The sequence below is a fragment of the Tinamus guttatus genome, unplaced genomic scaffold, assembly GCF_059628265.1.
Source record: "Tinamus guttatus ecotype Peru unplaced genomic scaffold, ASM5962826v1 Tinamus_guttatus_pri_ptg000503l, whole genome shotgun sequence".
Taxonomy (NCBI): Eukaryota; Metazoa; Chordata; class Aves; order Tinamiformes; family Tinamidae; genus Tinamus; species Tinamus guttatus.
This window is the reverse complement of record NW_028289037.1, coordinates 5271972-5288096: the sequence shown is the minus strand read 5'-3', so window position 1 is coordinate 5288096 and position 16125 is coordinate 5271972. Positions and strand designations below refer to the sequence as shown.

At 37.3% G+C, this 16125-nt stretch overlaps 1 protein-coding gene across 1 annotated transcript in view; it reads left to right on the top strand.

Annotated features, from left to right (window-relative positions):
- Positions 1–16125, top strand: part of MEOX2 (mesenchyme homeobox 2) — a 56852-nt gene that overhangs the window by 27790 nt on the left and 12937 nt on the right. The window contains exon 2 of the mRNA XM_010216097.2: positions 12484–12656. Coding sequence (XP_010214399.2) covers positions 12484–12656 — 173 coding nt within the window. The remainder of the gene's footprint in view (positions 1–12483; positions 12657–16125) is intronic.

The window sequence follows — 16125 nt, the reverse complement described above, 5'->3', positions numbered from 1 at the left end:
TTCCAGAGCTGTAAAAACAGAGTGAATATTTTGAGGTTCAGAGGGGGTTTGGTCCCCCTCACAAACCCATTAGTACTGACAGATTCATTGCAACAGCATTAAGTCCAGCCCTGGAGCTGCTGGCTACCCAGATGCATGCTGCAATTTCACTGTGGCTTCAAGTCGCTCCTTTTCAGGCTCCACTCCAACATTACCCGGTAGGTGTGCTAGGCGACTTTATTGGTCTTTTCCCTATTTTTTTTTTTTAATTTCTGTGTTCTGATAATGCAAAATATCGTGTTCACTCTTATTGGAGAGCATGTAACCATAATTGACATAGTTGAGAAGAAGAACAAAGAAGTAAAACGGCAATTTTCATTCCTTAGATAGAATTTAGCACTTCCGGTGTCAAAAGGGGATTTAGTGTTCTACCTGCAGCCTGACAGCCATCACTGCAAGCAACTCTTCAAAAATGAGAATGTTGTGACTGATCTGGGCTGCTTTAGAGAAGAATTAAATGACCTCTCTATTTGTTCTCAGTATTTAAGTTTTTAATGTAGAGAAAAAATATACCCACCCATCTTCAATTGATAGCGATAATAGGGTGCATTTCTTAATTTTCTTATCCCAGCAGACATTTAAGATGAACTCGTTTGAAAGGGTGAAACATAGTGGCTGGGACTGTAAAAACATATAGGATTTCCTATGCTTTGACATACACTGTCAGGCATCATCACTAGCACATTACTAGAGCAGGAAGGCCTTTCTTCTCCAGCTCAGGCACAGGGAGTTGTGTGAGTTGAATGACAGAAGAGGCAGGCTCTATTATTTAACATTTGTGTGCCAAATGGTCTCTCAGAGTTGGCAAAGTAAAAGATTCTACTTTTGTATTAATGTAGTGACCACAGAAAGACTTTCCATTACTGAAAAGGAGTTGGAAATGAAGCTGGGGACAAACTGACCTTTGGATGTGATTAATGTACTGAAGGCTTGCGGTGTAATTATTGGGCACTTTTGGGGCTTGGGGGGATTTTTTTTTTTCCTATCTTTAAATATATCTCTCCTCAAAATGGCCACTTTAGAGCTGGTTCTGGAGGACTTTATGTACACACTGAAATGTTTTCAAAATCAGAGTCTTACTATTGTACTTTGTCTTTCCCAATTAAAATGGAAGACTATATAAGGAATGGCAACCAATCTGGAAGTAGCATTTTAGATGTATAGAGTAAGCTTAGACCCTTAATTTGTAGTCACTAGATATCATACAAAATTTAAAAGGTGGCAGTATAACTGTGATATAAAGAAGTTTGCCACCTCTCAAGCTATACTCAAACCCTTGGTTAAAATGAGTTTCCCTCTTAGACGTACTGTAAATATTTTCTTGCATTGTAATCTTAAAATAATAGGAAGTACTCCAAACAATTATGTTGTGGCTCTTGCTCACATCAAAGTAGAAAGTGTTTTTTTTTTTTTATTGCACCCTGCCAAAGCTTTCCATTATGAGTCACAGGCTTTAACTGTACATCAAGTTTGATTGTTAGCAATCAAGAAAAAATAATCACAAAAAAAACCCTAGAAACCATGACTGTAAAATTGATAGCAAAATAGATTTTGCAAAAAAACTGCATTGTTAGCCAATTTTTTTTTTGTTTTACAGATTGGTTCCCTTACTCAATATTTGATTTAGAGAACTGCTCTTGTATTTTTGTGTAATCATATGTGCATTTTTCCATCTTTTAGCAATTAGACTATAGCTCAAAACGGGAAATTATGTTAGCATCAAGCATGACAGATCCTTTGAGTTTTTTCTTTTTATTTGGAGGATTCTGCCATTCATGATAACCATTAGAGAAAACACAAAGAAAGGGAAATGTGGCAAGCTGCTAAGTGGGAGGACTTTTAAGTCAAAACCAGCTGATCATTATGACTTTTAAAGTAGTCATTAGGAGGATCACTGTCTATTACAGATAGTAGCAGTTTTAAGTGAAAAATAAATACTTTCATGGTTGATCTGAAAGCCAATAGGATAAATAGTTTAAACATCTGAAAAAAATTATTTTATAACTCTTTTTGTTCTGGCTTTCCCTGAAAGACAGGTAATTTCATTTAATTGCATGTGGGAAAGTACTTTCCACTGGATTTCCATTTTTATAGTTAGTGTTATACTTCAGTGCAATGTTGTTAGGTAAACTGTGAATGAAATAGTAGGATACACACATACCAGCAGCCCTGTTTGGGGTAGACGTGTGTGCTTTCTGTCCTTAAAAACAAGTCTGGATGTCTGCTAAGGTATGTTATAAGCACAGCTGGGCCTGTTGGCATCGTTTTAGTGCTTTCTGAGGGAGAATAAGTTTTGCTAAATGTATCACTAAAACATCTGCAGGCATATTCACTTGCACAGAAATTGTGCTGCCTCTTAAAGACCCCACGAGAGGTTATGGCTGTGCCGCGTGGTGAGAGCTGCCGTGCCAGGCAAGCTGAGCCCGAGCTGAGCCCAGCAAACCGGCTTGGTGCCCTTCCTGGGAGGATCAGGATCCTGCTGGAGATGGAGAAATGGAAAACAATTTGTGAAGCGGCCATGCTGCGAGGTGCTATATTCACTACGGAGACGTGCTTTAAAAGAAAAATCTTTTAAAAGAGCAAAAGCACTTGAGGCAAAACTGGTTTAAAAATAAAGAGAAAAGAGAAAGGGCATACTAACAGAGGATTAAGTAGAAATATTGGATGTTAGATTTGCTCCAGCCACTGTTTTTTTTCTGTCACATGTTCAACATATATAAAATTTTCACTACATCATTAAGAAGTTCCAAAGAAATCTGTTTCATGATGAATGGGAAAAAAGAAAGCCAATGTAACACACTTTGAAAAATTGCCCTGAAAAATATCATTGTGAAATGGCTTCCTTTTCCTGTAGCAGCAAAATAATTCTTAGAAAAAAAAATGAAATAGAGTTGTTGGTACCAGTTTCTATTGTCTCTTGTGTAACTGTATCCTGAAGACCTGCTTTGGAAAAATGAGTGAGTAAGGCAATATGGAGTCCTAAAGAAATTCCAACTGTATTAAACTTTTGTAAGTGTTTCAACTTTTATTGCTAAGTATGGAAAACTGAAAGCCTGGATTCTTTGGCTTAAGCACAAGCTATTTATTTTTGTTCAGACAGGAGCTCATGCATTTGCAGTATGAGTAAAAAGGAAAAAAAAGCAAGCTGAGAAGACAGCAAGATTTTGACTGAAAGTTCAGCATAGACAGTTTGAGCAAATATTGTGTAGGAGCCTAACAAAATAACTTTCTTTAATCAACTCAAGATCTCTCATGATCATACACAAGGTAAGCTGGGTGTCTAATAGGGTCAGAATTGCCTTTGGCACCCTGAGGATTTAGGAGTGGTTCCACCCAAATCCTTGGAGCTGCTCCACACTTGCACTACTGTAATTAGAGGAATTTGATGCATACTTAAGAACCTGCAAAAATGACACACTTGTTTCTGAGTCATTTGCTTTAGTGAATGCTTGTGGTAAATGTGGTCTCTTGTAAGATCTACAACTACTACAGTAGGTGTTAGGTTTTACATTTTTAAATGTGTGTGGGAGTTGAGGGCACTATCTATATGCAGCATCTCTGCTAAGCAAGGGGGTGTATTGAGCTTTAGATGTTGGGAAGTCTGTGGAAATTACTCCTTGGTTTCAGCACACAGTGCTGAATCAGTGATTATAGATGTTGTTTGGAAAAAACTGAAGTCTGTTTGCCTGTGGGTAAATCACAACAATGATCGTTTATTAGAATGATATTTGCAAGTTCACAGTGATTTATTACTGTGGATATTTGAGAATTAAATAATTCAGACCTTTATGTGGAGTTACCAAGTTTGCACCAACACCTCATTAAAACTGTTTTACTTCTGGATCCTACAAATAACATCTAGAAGGTCTGAACTTTCTAAGCAACAGAATTATTAGCCAGAGCCGACTGCCATTTGGGAAGCAGACGTTGCTAGTCCTGCCGGGGAATGCAAGCTTCTCTAAATGCAAGGGACTTTGAATGGAAATTTGAAAACATGTAAAGCTAATGGCCATTTATATAGAAGTTAATTTAGAAACAGCTTAAACGTTTCCAAAATACATTAGTCAACATCTGCTCCCATCCCAACTCTACTTTGGATCCTCAATATTAAGGCATCCTGGATTGGCAGAAAAATATTAAAAGTTAATTATCTTCAAGATATTTAAAACTGCTCATGCAGGATGCATACTAACATAATTTTGCTATATATTTCTTAGCTAGAAGGCAGTGTAACATATTCCACCTAAGCTCGTCTCTGTTTTTGTTGCTGACAATAGCTTAAGCTAAATATTTAGTATTGTATGTGAATGAAATCCATGTAAAGCAGAGCAACCTGAATTATGGTTTAATCGTGACATAGAGGTATTCTTGAGAGGAAGCATCTCCTCACTGTCTCACTGGCCAAAATGATGAAAACATACTGAATGCATTCTTTATCATTTATCATTTATCATTCAAGTATTTTAGGATATTTTATTTTTAGATATAAATTAAATATGGCTTTTTGTTAAACATAAGTCCCACAGCATTGCCTATGCTGTCTGCTCTAGTATTTTTGGCAGGACAAAAGTCTGCCTCGTTCATGAAGATGAAATGAAAACTACAGCCCAGTGTATGAGGGAGGTAAGAATTGTATATCTAGTAAATTCTATGCTTCATATGCTATTTTGTTTTCTTAAGCAGCCTCTTCCCTACAGTTTGTGGTGCTTTAGGTCTTTCATACACCTCTGTTGCAGAAACAATTTTCTTTTCTAGATATTCTTAAAATAAAGTTGGTCGAATGGAGTATTGCAATCCCTCCTGGGAGTGCTGACACAGGCTGCCCCCAGGGAAGGGCTTCGCCAGCCCTTTGCTGTTGACCAAGGCATGGGCAGTGTTTGAGGTGGCCTTAGTCTCTTCCAACCTCTTGTACTTCCAGGGGAGCCTTGCCTTTGGAGTAGGGAAAATCCCCTACTATGGTGGATGCCTGAGATACATAGGGTTCTTTCTTCCATAAGGATGGAGGCAAAATGCGATAAACTGACACATTAGTCCCCATTGCATTTAGAGGTCTGTTTTAGGGAAGACTCCTTATACGGGTTCGGCAGGTTGAAGTTTACTCCAGAGAACTTGCTGCTAATCTGTGGAGAGATGGGGCTGGCGGCTGGCACCTTCATTTATTGATATTCGTCTAAATGAAAGCTAATGGTAAAAACGGTCCTTGGAATACATAGGCGATGTCCCTGTATGTGCTATCTGCTTGTCCTAGTGAGAAAAGTATTTCTGGGAGTGAAGATGGGAATTGAGGTGCTGCTAGATGAATTCCTATAAAAATGCAACCTGTTAGATTAATTCAAGTAAACTGCCATGTTGACTTTTTAGGCAGATTTAATTTTTTCTTTCTTTCTTTTTAAAGTGTCTTCCAAGTCTCTTTTACTAATATCAGTCATAATTATACAAGCCAATGGGACTGAACCCATAGAAGCGGTGTCTCTTATGTGAACATCTACTGAGTAGTGCAATTATTTATGAGATATTTCATGTGCTGTTTTCATATTTGCAAGGCTGGAATGATAAGGGGCAGGTTTAGGCTACATGGATGGATAAGATGACCTGTCAGAAGCACCTCTTTCCCAGTGAAGTATCTGCATTAACTATCACAGTGCTATGAATCAGTGTTTCCAATGCTGTAGTATAATTCCTGAACTTGTACTTTCAGGAGGCAGTAATAACAAAAAAAGTTGGCAGCAACAACTAGTAATGGTTTAGGTAATGGTTTAGGAGGGTATATAGTGTGTTTCAGAATACCCATAGGTTTCGCTGCCAATTCCTGTTTTTATTGGGAGGGGATATAAGGGCATTCTAAATTGTAAATTGTCACAGACCGGGTTAGAATCATTAATGCAATAAGCAAACAAAAGTTTGTTTTCATTTGGATGAAAAGAAGGATTCATGCAATCTTGACATCGCACGAGTGCTACTGTGCAACTTTGCCTGTTTGCACATGTAGGATTGTGAATTATGGAAATGAAAATAATTTGCTCTAATTTTCAGAGAGAATATTCTACGGATGTATTTTGTGAATTGCAGGTCCAGAAATACTTTCAGTGACATTCTCAAAAGAGGCACTCAAACTGACTATGTTTAGTGATTGGGAAGTGCACCCTTTAACTGAGCAAAACCTTCTAAGAAAGAACACTATTTTAACATAGGAAAATGATGGAACATTTGATCATATATCTGCAGCTGGCGCAAATAAGGGTAGGCATATTGGAGTCAACATACCTATACACTTTTGTATAGCCCAGAATTTAATTCTTTTAGTACAAAGTTTATATTCAAAAGCTGTTGTAGGGAGCAAGAATTTAAACTAGAAACCTGAAAGCAAGTGGACAATGCCTTGGACCCAAAGTGAGCTGGCATATAAATTCCTGGGAATTTTTTAATTGTATTTTTTTTTTAAAAAAAGTAATGGAAAATGTGTACTGGTCTGTATTAAATACATAAAAAAGTTTGAAATATTTGAAATATTTCTGCATGTATTTTTATGTCTTTTTTCGCACATGCCGTTGCTGGCAAAACAATAGGAAGCAAGTGGAGACCTTTATGCCAATTTCTTGCTTATGTCTCAGTAAACTATTTAATTCTGTCAGAATATACGATTAAGTATAAAATATTGGAAACAAATAGGTAAGGAATTCAACTGTGTACGAGGATGTACTTCCTACCATTAAAAAACAAAGTTATTTTCTCCTTCATAATACACCTTTGCCTCTGTATAGTACAAATTTGTTGGTTTTTTCTCGTATGTTTACTTCAGATTAATGGTATTTTCCTAGATTATTGCCCTGACACTAAAGTAATTTTCCCTAAATTTGTATTGCTAATGTATTGAAGGCAAAAATAGTATTTGGCATTGAATCACATACCATTATTGTGTCCTATTGATGTTTATAAGCTCTAAAGCTTTTGTTTACACATTAGTGATTTGAACGAATGTTGAGGGAATTAGGCCTGAAAGAAATGCTCTTTCATGCAACATTAACTTACTCAGAAGCAACATGCTTTTCATGTTGATTTATTTGTACAGATTGCTTCATTTTAAAGTAAATAACCATGTAGTGGTTGTTCCCTGCAAGCACTTGAACACCATTTATAGGAAAGCATGCAATTAAGAATAATTCATGCAACGTCGTGATATATAGTGAAATAAATCTATACAAGGGTTGTTCAGTCTTGTATTGGTAAGGACTTAAGGGACTTTTTGAGAATAAGCACTCCCCAGTGTGAGTTAAAGGTGCAAGAACTGGACATTGAATAACAATTCTGGGCATGAAATTCTGGTATTATTTTTGTCACAAGTAATAATAATTATCATTATAATATATTAATTATAAGTAGTAATATTAGTGGTACTGTAAGTCTCATTGTAAGTAAGAACATTGGGATCTGACAATTATCTGTAAGGGCTAATAAAATACTAGTAGTAATCTTACTTATTTTTGAATATTCTTGTCTGGGATCTAACATTGCAGCAATTAAGTGAAAGTTCATTTCCAGCTGAGAAATTATGGTGTCAGCTATTGAAATAATCCAAGGAACAACAGAATATCCTTCTTGTATATATTGCACATAATTCCAACCCTACCCAATTAGTAGTAGATTTTTGCGTCACTGATATTCTGTCCAGTACTTTTTCCGTATATTCTAAGCGGTCCTTAGCAAAAATACCAAAAGGATTACTCCTCGCATCCAACAGATAAATCTGTGTTTTCTGGGTATGCTCTGGTTTGCCAAAGCAATGATGTAGAGAGGAGACAGGAACTCTGACAAGACCTTACGAATGCTGGAATTAACAGCAATCCTTTCCTTAGGGTAAAGTAGAAATAACTTTCCAGGATGGAAAAGTAGTAATAATTTTTGTAAAAATTCTTGAGCCTTTGCTAAGACTCCAAAGGGTGTGTAGAAGAGTCAATTATAATTTTGAATATCTTTTCAAATGGTACCTGCTACATCAGTTACCATCCAGCATTTTGGTCTAACAGGAGATATTAAAGATCCTGAGTGGAGTTTGTGAAAATTAACAATAGCAATTCTGGGAAAGTGACATAACCAGTAGCCCTCAAAGTAGTCTTTAAGTGCCTACATAGTAGAGATCCAAAGAACAAAGGTTTGCAAAAGACTGATAAAGTACTAATATTTGCATGCAGGCTATGTTTTCTGAGTACATGGTAGAATTTATCTGGGAGATGATATAGACTGCTGTATTTTTCATCAAGTGGTCTATATCATCTGTATATATTTTGCACGTACTTTTTGAGAGCTAAGGATTGTAACTTATATCCCTCTAGGCTTTGTTCTCTGCCTCTACACCTACCTTTTGGCATAGCCAGTAAAAGCCATTTAGAAGAAAACTAAGGTTGTTATTTGCTTTTTTCTTTTCTTCTTTCTTTTTCCCTCTCTCTTTTTTTTTTCTTAGTTGCAACAGCTGCAGAACAGATGTAGGCTGACATGAGTTCTGCCAAAAATCTCTTCCAAGTCTCCCACCCATTTTCCACCAAAGAGAAGTTAGTCAGGTGATATGAACAGAGAGCTGAAGGTCAGAAATATCTGGGAGCTCCCAATCCTGGCTCTGTAGAGACTGTGAAAAGAAGAAGCAATCCAAAAAGATCCTTAGATTTACTGCTTTGGATATTAAAACAATAAAGTTTATGGAGGTGACATTTCTAAAATTTACTATTTTGAGTAGCATGATGTTAATGGGAAATAAAAGGCAATCTGAACAGGAACCACAGGAACATTCTAGCAGAGAAAATCAAATTTCAGCAACAATTGACAACTGGCATTCACCTGTCATCTGTCTAGGTAGATGTTTTTATATACATTTTCAATACATTAAATGTGTTAAGCAAAATACTATTGACACATCCTGCTGGCATAGTTACTACTCTCTAATTATTTTAAATAGTAGGCATCATCACTGAGATTGCCCCATTTCATTGTAGCTCATACCATTTCAGAACTGAGAGACATGGCTAAGTAGCCCTCCGACTTTGAAGACATCATCATCTAGACTTTTCCTGAACCAGATTCCCTACAATTATAATCATTCAGTCATGTAAATCTCATTACTGAGAGAGAGGTAATCCCCATATAAGGTTTCTGCATGCCTTTCAGTTTTTTCCCTTCAGCAATATTCAAGTATATCACGTGCCTTCTCAGTCTGTTTTGACTATTACAAGATGCCCTAGGAGATGTGGATGTTAAAGAAGTGAAAATGATGGCAGTTGAACATTTTTTTCTGGCACTTTTATGTATTTCTTAAAAAATTTGAATTGGTAAACATATTCTCAAAAATGTGGTTGTAAAGATTCTTTCATTAGAGTGCAAAGCTATTGCAGACCAACACATTTGACATGCTATAGCGATGAACATTTTCTTCTCAGTTGCTACAGGGAAGGAGAGAAGGTGTAGGCTGTGTCAAAATTCACACAACGTGTTGTCTGAGCTGCCCCATGCTGAGCAAGGAATTTATGGCCATGTCAGCAGGCTGTACCAGCCAAGACCTGTTTGTTTGACAAACCAAAAAGCCAGTAAGTGATTTGTGCACATTTATGGCCAGTGCATAGGCTGGGCTGTGCCTCACCAGATAGGGCTGCAAACAGAGCAGTGACGAAGGTGTCTGATGACTTACAAAACAAATAGTAAATAATTGAAACTGCCACTGTGTTAGTCTGCTGATGAAATCGTACTGCTGACAGAACTGTGGCTGCCGGACATTCACATTCTGATATTTCCTTAAAACCAGTACCCAGCAATGGAAGGAATGTGTAAACAGCAGGTTGCCCAGGCAGGCGTATACTTGTACAGGATCAGTGCGGGTCAATGCTAGCAGCACTGTCCTCTCTTCTGGTAAACGTGAAGGACACATGCTACGCATGTGCAGTTATGTTTTCTTCTCCTTATGCAAAATCCCAGGAAACTGGAATTTCAAGGCTAAGAACATTCGTAAATTAGTAAAAACTCAGAACTAGGAGTGTATCTGTTGGGATAATAATCAGCAGGACTTGCCTTATGCTTTACTGATTTTGCAGTAACTGCGGTTTCATTGTGGAGCCATCTGCATGCACAAAAATTGCTTGTGTTATGAGTCTGCTTACACAGACCCAAGTTCTCCTGAGTGATGCTTGGATGGGTACTCCTAAAGTTTTCTTCTTTGACTATTCTCTACAGAAGCTACAGTAGCAACTACCTAGTTTTTGTATCCGCAACCTCACTTTCTGTTGCATTTCCAGGCTTATGTCTTCATTTCTAGTACTGAGTTTTCAGTATGGTGTCCATACCGTCCGTAGGTGCAGCACTCTTATTTGATGTCACAGCCTTTGAATGTTGCCAGGGATCTTTCCTATGGCAAGTAAAAACATAGGAAGATTGCTCGACTTCTGGTCTCAGATAGGCACAGGGCATTACAGGGTTTACCAGGGCATTACAAAAGACTGTACCAATGACTTGTACAAACTATATTTCCATACATATTTCTTTATGTTTCATGATGTATTTCTATGGTATCTGGACCTCCCCAGAGGATGCTGGTTTGGCAGAGGAGGAAATTTCAGGGAAGAAAAGCTGTGTGCACATTCTTGCAATTGTAAAATGCAGAGAGAAGCTTTAGAGCTTTTATTTTGCCAACAAGTATGCAGGAAGAAATGTGAACTGCTTGTATTCCTGACAGGTTCAGGGTGGTTTTCATCTATTAAGTTTTCTGTGTTAGGTATGAGGAAGAAATGGCAGACTCCTATCTCATGTCTATTACTTGGAGCATTTGAAATGCAATGCTTTCCTCATGGGCTTATGGCAGACTGGGCCAGTTAACAGACTTTGACCTTGGCCCCCAACGGCTGGTTAAGGGACTCCTCCTCTGGAAAAGTCCAGCAGGTTCCTGCAGGAATATCTTCTAATCTCTTGTGGCTGAGTAACTCTATTGGTCCCAAACCCACCCAGCTAGTTTGGGGATACCCTCAGCCATACACACCAGCAGTACACTGAAGGCAGCAAATTTCAGTGTTTAGTGCCAGCTAAAATGAAAAGGTTTGGTGTTTTAAGGCTGTTCTCTTTAAAAGATTATTAATGAATGACTGTAGAACTAAGTCATGCCTCAAAAGCCCTCGCAATAAAGCAAAATAAAAAAGAGACATTCTCCCTCCAAGCAACAGGGTAACTGACAAAAAAAAAGTGAAAAAAGAGGACTTTTTATACCTTTAGCAGTGTAGATAGTTGACATAGTTTAGAAACCAGACTCACTGGCCAGTTGGACAGTCTCAGGCCTGTTGATGATTCGTCTGACACAGAGTCCCAGGGAGTGATTTCTTATGGGCCTGTTCATTTGGAAGTTGATGCAGGTTTCTATTTAAGTCAGCAGCTGAAGTGTGAATTTATCTGTGACATTTTTAAGATGGTTCATGAGGCCAGAATTTGACTAATGATGCTCCTACTGATCTTCTGCTAATTTTCTATTTATAGGTGTACCATTCCCAAAATTCCAAACTTTTAAAAGTCTGGTCCTCCATTTGTTTGGTGTTTCTTGGTCTTTCTTTCCCTCTTTCTCTCTCTCTTTATTTTTATTTTTTTTTCCTTTTGACAGTTCTTTTTTCACAGCATTTATTTATAGAGTCTTAACTGGCAGCAACAGAAAGACTGACTTCGGTAGTTTGACTTAGGACCAAATGTACCTCTTTCCGAGAGTAAAAGCAACCAGAGGATGATAGAACTTTGGTTATTAGCTTTAGTGGTAGAGAATTTTCTCTGCTGATACCATCTGTTGCATAATCTCCCTGCCTCTAGCTAGGTGTGAAGGCAGTGTAGCCCCTTTACCATACAGGAGGTGCTCTCTGATTTCTTTGATGCTCATTGAATTTCTGTCACCTTTCTCTCAAAGTGTAACTCGACTACACCTTAACATATGTTCTTTAAACAGAACATATCTTTTCTATGAACATATCTATCTGATCTTATATCAGTTCTTTGGCTTAAGATGTTAGTGAAATGATAGCAGAGAACAACTTGTGTCTTGGAGTGTTACTCATTAAGACTAATCAGATGATAGATATCCTAATCTGTCATGGCTGGATGCACTGAAAGCTGTCAGAAATGGGAAAGACTTGAAGCTTTGTAAAACTTCTGCAGAGAAGCAGTACGGAAATGAAACACTGCAAGGTTTTAGACTGAATGTTTTCCTTGTATGAACGGAAGCAGCAGCTTGTGTCTGTCAGAATTACTGCAGCCTTCCTGATTTACAGAAAAGGATCCATAGATAGGAAAGCAAGAGTGTGTTTCCTTTATTTCAGAGAGGAGAAAATGTGGGGAACTTCACTCACATAAAAGGCAAGCAAGTTCCTGATCATTTGGATGGTTTCCTAATTAGCTGTGCACTTTCAATGACTTTCCATTTTTCATCTTCTTTTTCAGATTCCCAGGAAGGAAACTACAAGTCAGAGGTCAACAGTAAACCCAGGAAGGAAAGGACAGCTTTCACCAAGGAGCAAATCAGAGAGCTAGAAGCAGAATTTGCTCATCATAACTATTTGACCAGGCTGAGGCGATATGAGATAGCAGTGAATCTTGACCTCACCGAAAGACAGGTACTGATGCCAAATAATGGACTTGAATGCTTGCTCAGTATATAGCAGTGGTTAGCAGCTCTTCACAGCCGAGCTGTGTTCACATTTTTCATAGATATGTCAGTATATCAGATTGGGTGTTTATACCAAAGTGACACACATTTATTATCTGTCTTTGCTGTGAAGGTAATTTATATTTTTATGTTCATCAAGGATGAATTAAGTTGTTTGAAGAGGCAGAGATGAAATATAAATGTCTAAGTGATATATCTGTTCAGCTGATGCAATTTTCTTTTTTATAATCTGAGCACTGATGTGGCTGGAAAGTGGTAGGCCCCAAGTATGGCATGTACAAGCAGTTTATTTGCCTACATACAACAAATACTAGCATCTTGTTTTAGTCTACTAAATATATGCAGTTGCCATTTGTCCAGAGTTTCTGAACATCCTGTTTCCAGATGGCAGCAAAAATGGAACACCAGCAAAACTTGAATACAGTCATTTTTAACCACTCTATCTTACCCTGCACTGTGAAAGCAGAGGAGACGATGGAATTTCTTATCACTGTTACTGGTTTCCTGCTCACCAAACCCTGGCCCAGGAAACACTTCTGCATGTGCTCATGTTTCATCATGCATGTTGTCACATTGATTTCTAATAGAAATATTAATATGTTAAGCATGTACTGAAGTGTTTCAGGATCTCATCCCAACACACTAAATGGATGGACAAATCACATGGCAAACATTAGTTACATCATTACTGCATATGTACTTTTAAAATGGACTTTAGTCAAGGCATTTAGAGTATCAGACCCGAATTATGCAAAATCATATGATGCCTATAACTTCATCATTAAAGTTGAAATCCTTTACCCACTGACAGATAGTCATCCTTTCCTCGGTCATCACTATTGAAGGATTCTTTCAGATACAGTTGGCAAGATGATTATGTATTTTAGGTTGTAAGAAAGAGATGATAAGGAACCAAAATAACATGTCGAGTAGAAATACTCATATGTATGTGTGTGAATGATCACTAAAACACCATATTAGTCAAGATAAAATAATATTTGGTAAATATGAGAAATTCTACATATGAAAATGTATGTGATGATCAGGTTTAATGATAAGAACAATATTATAATGTGAAGAAAAAAGGAATGGGGACTATTGATTTAATCTTGCCTTTTCTATTACACTCCATCCACTGATTGAAGTAAGTGTAGACAACTGGATTAACCAAAACACCTGACTGTGATAGCTAAAGGGAGGTAGAATGAATTCTTATCTCAGCGACAAGGGGAAAGACTGTGTAGAACCAAGCATCAATAAATAAAATTTAAATAATAATCTGCTGTTTAAATCTGTCAGATATTGCTCATCTTACTGCAGAAATCATATCCCTATTCTCAACAATGGTGAATTAAGCCATGTATTTATTTTTTTTCCTGATAAATTCTTAATTCTGTTCTTTATTTTCTTAATAAATTAGGTGGAGTAGTACAACTAATCGAAGAGACAGCTCAATATTCTAAAGGAAGTAATTAATTAAAAAAGAAATAACACACTGAAAAGAGACAGGAAAATATTTCAATGTGCTTCTGTGGAGGAAAGAAGACAGCCTGTCCTACATAAATGCAGAAATTCATTTAAGTCGTGGGAGTACTCCTTGTTTTCTAGCTGTTGGATAATGTCATTCTCTGCTTTACGCTGATCATTGTAAGAATTATAAGTAGTCTATCTAATGATCTAATTAATTATTTTCTGCTTCTCCAGATTATCACAGAGTGGCAACTGAGCTGCTAGAGATAACTCTCCTCCCTCCCTCTCTTCCTTCCTTCCTTCCTTCCTTCCTTCCTTCCTTCCTTCCTTCCTTCCTTCCTTCCTTCCTTCCTTCCTTCCTTCCTTCCTTCCTTCCTTCCTTCCTTCCTTCCTTCCTTCCTTCCTTCCTTCCTTCCTTCCTTCCTTCCTTCCTTCCTTCCTTCCTTCCTTCCTTCCTTCCTTCCTTCCTTCCTTCCTTCCTTCCTTCCTTCCTTCCTTCCTTCCTTCCTTCCTTCCTTCCTTCCTTCCTTCCAGCTTTACTTAGAAAGAGAAGGCTCTAAGCTTTTTAGCTGGGTAGAGTCCAATTCTATATCTTAAGAAGAAAGATTTGAAGCAAAATCTGGATTTGTTTTACACTCTTCCAAACCACAGTAAGCCAAATAGTGATGTCACTTCCAGTGTTGTTAATTAGAAATGTCTCTTCAATCAGATGAATTGTTTTGATGGAAAAAAATGGTGTAAATAGGCATGGAACTAAGATCTTTGTTTAATGGCATATGGCAGTCTTAAAAAATTGAAAGCAGTAAACTGAGGGGTTTGTACCTTCTTCCATACTTGTTCCACATCAGTTTTACTTCAGTGACTTCCAAAAAAATACTCCAGGATGTCCCTAGCCTGAGATTAACACTTGTGTTTTCAGTAAAGGATCTGAACATTTATGTAGGACCTATCTTTACATCATTAGCAGAATGAATGACTGCTCTTGAGTTGTAGATCAGTATCTATTTATTTACATACTACTCTTATTTATTGCTTTTACTAGCTCTTCCAACTGAGGAGATTGCATTTATTAGGTGTCTTAAATGTGTGAAAGAAAACTGTCCCTTTCCTAAATTTCTTTTGTCCAAAATAGCCAAATATATTTGATGGGCTTTCCAAAAACACTCTTTTCAGTAATGTAGTATTTTCAGAAAATTGCTATTTCTGGAAGAGTTTTCCTTTCTCATTTTTCACCTAAAGACTTTATTGGAGAAAATGGTAGTTGTGAACCCCCATCTCATCACAGGTTGTAGACCTATTTATGTTGGAAGCTCTCCTGATTTCTTATGAAACCCAGTTTTCACCCAGACAACTGAAACTTTTTTCAAGCAGTACAATAAGAAAAAAACAGGAGGGGGTAACAGATGTATCTCCTCAGAAGCATGGGTCTAGAGCAGCCCTAACTCCTGATGGAATCAATTGTTTAACATATTCAATTTTATAGTTTTTGTTTAAAAAAATGGCAAGCATCGTATTAATCAGAGGTGGTAGAACAAAAAAATAATCAGGCAAAAACATTCTCAGGTCTTCCTAAAGTTACTACTTTCGTTATTTCCTGAGATGTGAGATAAATCATGGAGCCTATTATCTTAAGAAAACTCTATCTTTCTCTTGACTATAGTGATAATTTCAACCATAAGCTGCAGCTTAAAAGAGGGACTGACCACCTAACACTTCATAATTACCTTTCCGGCATTTAAACAAGCTGTAGAAAAAACATATGTGTGAGCATATTTTAAAGCTATATAAGGGTATTAAAGTTTTCCACAATCATCAAAGTAAGGCTCCAACTGATGTTTGAAACAACTTACAAGATCAATTCAAACATAAATGCCTCATAGAAGGCCATTTTCACAAAAATAATAATGAAAAAAAAATGACAACATATGGATTGGGAGAAGGAATTA